Source organism: Neodiprion fabricii, chromosome 4 (assembly GCF_021155785.1).
Source record: "Neodiprion fabricii isolate iyNeoFabr1 chromosome 4, iyNeoFabr1.1, whole genome shotgun sequence".
Classification (NCBI taxonomy): Eukaryota; Metazoa; Arthropoda; class Insecta; order Hymenoptera; family Diprionidae; genus Neodiprion; species Neodiprion fabricii.
The window spans coordinates 19,988,496-19,996,588 of record NC_060242.1 but is presented as its reverse complement, the minus strand read 5'-3'; the positions used below and the strand labels follow the sequence as shown (position 1 = coordinate 19,996,588).

At 37.0% G+C, this 8,093-nt stretch overlaps 1 protein-coding gene across 1 annotated transcript; it reads right to left on the bottom strand.

Moving 5' to 3' along the window:
• Nucleotides 1-1,342: 1,342 nt before the first annotated feature.
• On the bottom strand, nucleotides 1,343-5,426 carry LOC124180530 (pyridoxal kinase). Its single transcript, XM_046566171.1, has 7 exons — nucleotides 5,067-5,426; nucleotides 4,447-4,546; nucleotides 4,010-4,153; nucleotides 3,802-3,922; nucleotides 3,549-3,691; nucleotides 3,272-3,451; nucleotides 1,343-3,180 (listed from the first exon to the last, which is right to left on the bottom strand). Exons 1-7 carry the CDS (start codon nucleotides 5,157-5,159, stop codon nucleotides 3,071-3,073), a joined length of 891 nt encoding a protein of 296 aa, XP_046422127.1. The 5' UTR covers nucleotides 5,160-5,426; the 3' UTR covers nucleotides 1,343-3,070.
• Nucleotides 5,427-8,093: the final 2,667 nt, after the last annotated feature.

The window sequence follows — 8,093 nt, the reverse complement described above, 5'->3', positions numbered from 1 at the left end:
TCATTATCATTGATATGTTTATGTGCGTGCGTGCGTCATAATAGGGATATTGAAAAAAAAAAACAAGTAGAAGAAAAAAACAATAAAAAAAAACACAAAAAACAGAAAAAAGCAACAAAAAACACACAAAAAAACAAACAAAAAAGTGGAACTAGATGCTCTCCACATCCTCATCATTAGTTCCGGGTAGGGCTAAGAGAGAGACACGAATATAGACAAAGAAAGATAAGATGGCATTTGCCATCTTGGATTTAGAAATTATGAAGTTACGACTTCAGATTCGTGATCAGCCATTCCAAAATCCCCCAAATGACTAAATTCAGGCCAAAATATTGAGCAGAAAGATATAAGATATAAAACTTGACGTTCACCATATCGGATCCACCATTTTGAATTTTGAAAATCTAATGCTAGATTCGTAATCAGCGACCCCGAAAACCCCTGACTACAAAGTTTTAGAATAATTAATAAGTATTTGGAATTTCACGTCCGCCATTTTGAATTTTGAAAATCTAATGCCGGATTCGTAATCAGCGACCCCGAAAATCCCCGAGTACCAATTTTCATCGAAATCGGTGCAGATGAAAAATGCATGACTGAAAGGGTTAATGGTCGGAAAAGCATTTTCAATAACAACAATGATCTTCGTAATAAAGAACAAGTTTATCGTTTCGGATCCGAAAAACATCTGGAATGACTGGAAATATAAAGAAAAATGTCTTCTAATTACAGCGTTGTCGATTAATTCCTTGCGTACTTATAATCGGTCTGTTAACAAAAATTGTACGAAAAACGGATTTGCGAATATTGTTTCCATATCGAAAAATAAGAAAATAAAATCGAAGAAGGGGAATTTCGATCAATATAAATTTGATATAATTTCGATCTATAAGGACCCCTGTAAATTAATATTTGTAAAAAATTGAAACAAAATCGAATTTGAAAGTGTTTATTTCATTGACAGAAATGCATATTTCGTGGTTATGCGGAAACTTCCCGAACGTAGAAATTAAAAAACCGATCGATTAACTGAACTTACGGGACATACTAGAATATCGTTGAAAATTTCCCGGAACACGCGGTCACTAAGAAATTATTAGAGGAACGGGGTTGAAGTTTATTGCTCTTTAAACGCACCGCGGCGTTGTGCTATATGCGGTTTACAGTATTCACAGTTACTCGAAAGAAAAAACAGAGCCCCGCGCGTATAATACAGATATATACAGTAGATACATAGGTAGGTGGGTATGTACATATATATATATATATATACATATATATACATATATACGTACTTATATATATATATATATATATATATAACGGTAATACCGCGCACAAGCCTTTTTTCATCATTTTATTCATTTACTTCTCTCTCTCTCTCTCTCTCTCTCTGTCTTTCTGTTGCTCTCTTCAACATAATTTTACACTCAGATCACGTTTAGACTCTCGACCGACCTTTCAGCGTTTCGTGTACATACTTTTGTTTTCCGAATGAGAGGTCGGACGACGCGTATCGCACGATATAAGTAGTATTCGTATAGATGCCTGTCCTTGGCTTTCGATTTTGTCATTTATGTACGTTATTTCCGAAAATTGACAAACACTTTTGGAATTATACGATAAATTTTCACTTCATTCATTTATTTGTGACCTTCCTCATAGGAGACGATATATTATACATTCTATATTCTCTTAAAGACACGGAAAATGTGTACGCTTTGAGTGGTTTCGGCAAGTTAATGCGAATAAACAATCGTTATTCGGTGTTTTACATCTTTTATATTTCTGCGATCACAATGGGTTTTGTGAAATAAGTTCTTCAATTTTTATTTTCTTCTTTTAGGTAGGGTAATTCAAGGTGAAATGGCCATAGCCAAGATATGGTTAACAGTATAGTTTCTTTTGTACTTTACCGTATTGGACTCTACCGTGGACCATCTCAACGGGAATTACTCTACTTGTGAATAGAGTGAAGGACTGTTTTAAAAGATCCATTGTCTCCTCCGATTCGATTTTTACACCGTAAAATTTATCAGTCGTTAAAACTTAACGAAATATAAATATATATAATCTGGACAAAATAAAAAAAAAAAAAAATAAAAATAAAGATAAAAATATCACTATCAACGTCATTTGCTAACAATAATAAATAGAACCTATACCAAGAATCGAATGACGTCATTCGAAACAAGTTGGGAAAAACCCGCCCGAATATACATATATTTATAATCTATATACACATATGTATAGATATGTATATTTTAATTAAGGTATTATGGACCCTTATAGAAAGTTGAAACGCTTCTGAAATTGTAATGTATTGTCCCTCACACAAATATGTACTTCATTAAGTACTAAAAAATAATTTTTTTGTGCCCCGTAGCTAGTTGCAAAGAAGCGATTTATCTCTCGCGAATGGAAGACTGGTACGTTGGTCATTGTTCAGATCGATAGCGTATGTATATAACAATGAAATACAATTATTTTCTAAGACCTTAAAGAACACCAATACTTAGGCTACTACTACTGATAATACCCCTACCCTTGTTCTACTATCTCCATAAAATACGTAAGATGTAAATCTCTGCAGCGTGTTTGTTAATTTTTTTGTCAACCTGATAAACTCTGAATTAATTATCTGTTTGTTCACTCATCGTTTTCTCTTTGTTAAACATCAATTTTTACTATCTTTAGTGAGTCTTTATTGCGTGCGTTCCTACGGCAAATGAAATCACCTAATAATGACTTGAGCGACAAACAGTCACGATAAGATATAATAAACATTAAACGCTACGACGGTTCTACCTAAACGCGGTGATTACAATGCGCAAACACAACGATTTTATCAACATTATTATTGACGATTATATTGGATTTGAAAATCTTGGATTGTTTCGAGGGGGTAGAAGGCGGAAAAATTTTACGTGAAATTCGTTAAAACGCTTTGCAACGACCATGATTTAAATATTCACAGTAGCTGGAAATTAAGCAATGCCAAACACGTTGATGCGCTTACCATAGTTGTAATACGGCTTGCATAATTCTACCTAATTCAATTTTCGGGTGCTCATAAAATCTCAGCCACTAACTCGGTACCTGGATTTTCAATGACTTTTTTACTCTCGATCAAGCGCAGTTCAATCTTCTTAGCAGATTGCGCTGAATCCTCGTGTGGACCTGAATAAAAATCCCGGAAATAATCGAACGTTGAATCAGGTAAAAAAATTCATAGTCGACACCTGAGTACTGATGGCAAATTATTCTCTACCTTTGGAATATTCGTGAGTTTTCTTCAACACCTCGTACAAAGTATTGACTGTCTTTTCTAGGGCTGGTTTGATACTGCCTTGAAGATGAGAATGGGCCAGGAAAAGCGCAGCGAATAAATCACCAGACCCAGTAAAAGCTGCCGGTAGTCGTGGAATTTCCAGCTTTATCATGACTCCATCTGGAATCGCAAAGAATTTCAATTAGTATTAAGTACCAATTGAACGAACACTTTTATTTCAATAAGTATAATTAAGGTCTTGGAGAAGTTTAGTCACCTTTCAGTGTGCTGGCAACGGTGGTTAAATTCTTATCAATTTCTGTAGAAGAAATGACAACAGTTTGAGGTCCCTTTGCGTGCAATTCTTTTATCGCCTCTTGAACATTCGATATGTTATTAACTTTTCTTCCTGTCAAAAGTCTGAAATAGAGAATTATTGTGGTATAGATCAGCAAAAGACAGCGAGGCTTAGGACATGGGTGAATTAAGTGAGATCAAAACTGAGCCTTTTTACAGTCTCATCAACTAACTCTAATTCAAACTGATTCGGCGTGACAATATCAGCAAGCGGAATAATGTCGTCCCTGTAAATTTCCAGCAATTCGTTAGGCACATACATTTTGCCATTGTCGCCCATAACAGGATCGCAAACTGTTGACAATGATAAGAAAAGAATTGTTGTGTTAGGAATTATTCAAAAATAATTGAAGTAACTGTGCTTCTCTTAGTTTTTCTCACCGTATATCAGGCTTGGGTTCTTCTTTTTCAAATCTGTTACGAGTTTTGCTATTGTTTTTAGAAAAGATGCAGAGCCTGCATAGCCTGTCAGCAAATGACTGTAATGGTCTAGGTCATTCTCTCTCAGGCCAACCATCAACTCACCTGAAAGTTGATTGAATTAGGAAGTTGCTCGATACTGATTGAAAATATATTAAAAATTCACAGAGAATACAAAGTATGTAAATCTTATAGACTTCTACATGTATAATTATACACATATTCTTAGACTTAATGATTTGGGCAGACATTTTATGGTAGTTTAATGTTTTTATACAGTGCTAGTCTTTCAAAAATAATCTTTTTAATGTAAACTAAAAAAATCTCATTTACTTGCCGACAAATAAACTTCGAACAGTAAAAATTATTCGTTCCAAATGTACGTGACATTAACAAACCTAAATCGTTTGAGTCCAATACTTGACCCTTGACACATTTGTATCCGGTATGATTGGTCAACTGGACAGAATTGATCGGATCAACTTCAAAGCCCAGTAACTGTAACAGAAAAATGACACAAATATGTATAGTTCAAGACAATTGTACATTACACATTAATTGATTCATGTAACTTGAATTTTTATTTGACAATTCCCCTAACAATTGCCTGATTTTCCTTCGTTCCTTCAATTTAAGTCAGGTCGTCATACACTGCGATAACAAAGAAAAAAATATATGTATATAACGTTGATTCGATCGAAGGTACAAAGTGGGGTACTTTCTTCCAAATTACATGGTAGTTATAAAGGATGATTCTTTTCTCCGATGCTTATTAATCGTACGAGGAGCTGTCATGAGCTGTGTTTTATCAGTGGCACCGACTTCAGGTGAGTAAATATTTGACAGATAGCGTCGATGACATTTACAACTATCAGTTAACGATGCACCAGAAAATTGTGCCATCGAATATTTCGTAGAGATTGCGAAACTTTTACAGTGAAGGTACGACATTGGAACAATTGTTGACGCGACGTAAAAACTGATGTGAGTAATTAAAAGAGTGCAGATTCGTACATACCTGTAGTGGAAAAGTTGCACTTTTGTTACCGACGTATCCCGAAACAACGTGGCTTTGAACGGATAGAACGTGGGGTGGTTGTTTAACATTCATTTTTGCACAAACTAACCGAACGCTCTGTCGTATCGAACTGGAAATGATGCTTTCTTCGTGGGTTACTCGCGAATCGAGCGTTGTTTATCTCGTGTACGGAGCAATTGACCAGCCAGTTATCAAATGCACCTCGTTTATTTTATCCACTTCTTATCTACTCCGTGCATCCAATACGCTGAGATTCGATCCACTTCGACTCAGGTCTCAGCGTAGGACGCAGGTTACGGTAGGTTATCTAATCAGTATGAGGTTAATTCTCATCTTGACTTGGTTAGCACATGTGCACGACTTTCGCGCATGCGCAGCTTAACTGTAAACGTCAAATGTTCAACACAGGTTGTCGGTACCACGGAGGGGTAAAATGATTACACGAAAGTATGTCCAGTTGCCTGCTCACTAGGCGGTTTACGTCTCGTCTATCAACCGGAATGTATCATATTACGGCGAATGATACGTTCAGACATGTGTGTTGCAATATGTTAAAGTTTTTATGACAACATGCTATTGGTGCAAGAGCTTGAACACTATTGGTAAATCGATACCCGATTGAGCTGGAGTTCGGAAGTTTGTATATCAACGCCGTTGCATTTGGCAAGTTAGATGTGGGAAAGTATGTTTGTTGTCTGAAATTTCGTAACGATGGTGGATCATGGGTAACGGAAAGCCCCGTTTCGACACTACCTGGTAAGACATCAAGATTATTGGGTACCAAAAAGATCACAAGCTGTACTAGACATGAGATAAATTGGACACAGAGCCATTCGACGTAGAGATTTATAGGACACAGCCCGATTGGACACCAAGATTTATTTGATACAGCCCGATTGGTTACCGAGATTTGAAACGATTTCAAGAAACTTGATTCTACACCAGCGATTTTGCACACAACCCGATTGGACACCGAACATTAAATAAACTTGGACAGATTAAGAAATTAAATAAGTATTCGAGCACGTGATTGAAACCAAAATATGTCAAGTGTGGAAAAGTAATGCTGAAGTCCCATTTCCAGAACGATTGCGGCAAACGGAAGATGATTCAGTATGTATATTTATACGGCAGTACGCGGTCAAATTGAAGAAGGTGGGATGTTGTAATTCCAGGTGGAGTGGCATTACTTTTCCACATCTGACAAATTTGGTTTCAATCCAGTGCTCGAAGATTTATTTAATTTCTTCGTCCGTCGGTGCTTATTCAGTATTTGGTGTTTAATCGAGCTGCGTTCAAAGTCGCTGGTGTTCAATTTCTGGTGTGCAGCCGAATTTTTTGAAATCGTTTCTATTCTTGGTATCCAATCGGGCTGCCTCGAATAAATATTGCCGTCCAATAATGCTGGTGTCCTGATAGGTGGTGTTCAAACGGGGTTCACTCATAACATTCAGTCAACGCTTATGCGGATGCGCAAACTTCCTGTACGTCAGGTTATCGTCAGGCACTGCGTTAAGCGCAGGAGTTGCAAACCTCTAAATGTTTTCAGCCATAGTTTATAGGATTCACGAACTACTTATTGTGCAGCATGAATTTGATTACTCGTTACAAAATAAGAAGTACGCAACAAATAAATCATTTTGACTTATTTCATACCTGGCATCAAAAATCTATACTCCAAATTCATGTACTTTCGATTGGTCGAAGCTTCAATTCTACGTGTATCAAATTGCTTGCGCTTACGCGCTTTGCCGTCTGTTTTGATTTGCTCTGGATGGAGAAAAGACATTAACAACAGCTTTTTTTTACTATACATCGTAATCCATTTTCAGGTACTTTCTGCGTAACACCGTATGTAGAAAACGCGAGCGAACTTCTGTGATGGTCAGTACTACCAGGCAGAGTTTTACCTTTATATTGGACTGTTTGTTATAATATTAAGTTCCTTCTCAATACCAACTTAGCTGTTGGAGTTGATCAGTTATTATTTCACGTTAATTCAGTCATTAAAAAATTATTCAGAACAACAAACAGGTAAGACGATTTTTGTAGACCGATACGGAACTCTTCTCTCGTCCTCAACTTTGTGGCTTATACCTATATTGAAGGCATTTGAAAAAATCAGTCTCAGCAATGGATCCTGGATTACCTTTTAGCGCGTCGCACATTCTCCATTACTGATATCACGGTATCAGGTGTTCTCAATTCAGTCGAGTCTTAGAGGTTCTCAACCGGCTCTACGTATGAGCTTATTGATTCTACTCTGTGTATATAACGATTCGTAAAACACACTATCAAAGATATATATACTCCTCGTAGGGTACATAAGTTGATTGCAAGTATATTACACACGCCAAGCTTACTCAAGTATGGGTACTGTAAGTGTGCGCACAATCGGATGGTCACACTTAAAGACTCTTCTTTCACTCCAGCGACATCAAAAAAGAAGAAAATATGAAAAGAAATTTTTCTCCGTGGCTAATGGACGAAGGGGGGGGATGAGATTGGGTTAACATCAACTATGAATGGAGCTTGAAGCATTTGTATTGTCGCCACGCACGTATAACGCTCGTTAAATATAAAAATAGCATATTTGAAACGCGGTAGAAACTGCTGAGCTGCACTTGCCTTCCTGTAGAACGAAGGGCATGGTTCACGGATTCCCATTCTCCACATTGCCCTGCACATGATCGCGATAATCTGTCTAACCACTCGGACGCTCTATTCTCCGGATAGATCATTTTCAGATTGTGGAAATAGAAGCGGCTCGTCACGGGGCCAAAAATAAATCGATCCAAGTTACTCTTGCCCAACTCCAAGCTGCTCTCAGAGTCGGAGTCTATCCAATCAACGAGGCCGCATGTTCTCGACTACAAATCAACCGCGAATTCAGTTTGCCCAGCTGTTTAGAAAAGAATTAAGTAAATAAATAACGTTTCATGGTATCGGTGATAAGAAGAAAAGAAAAGAAATTACTAAACTCAAAATTAGATGGATCAACGATTG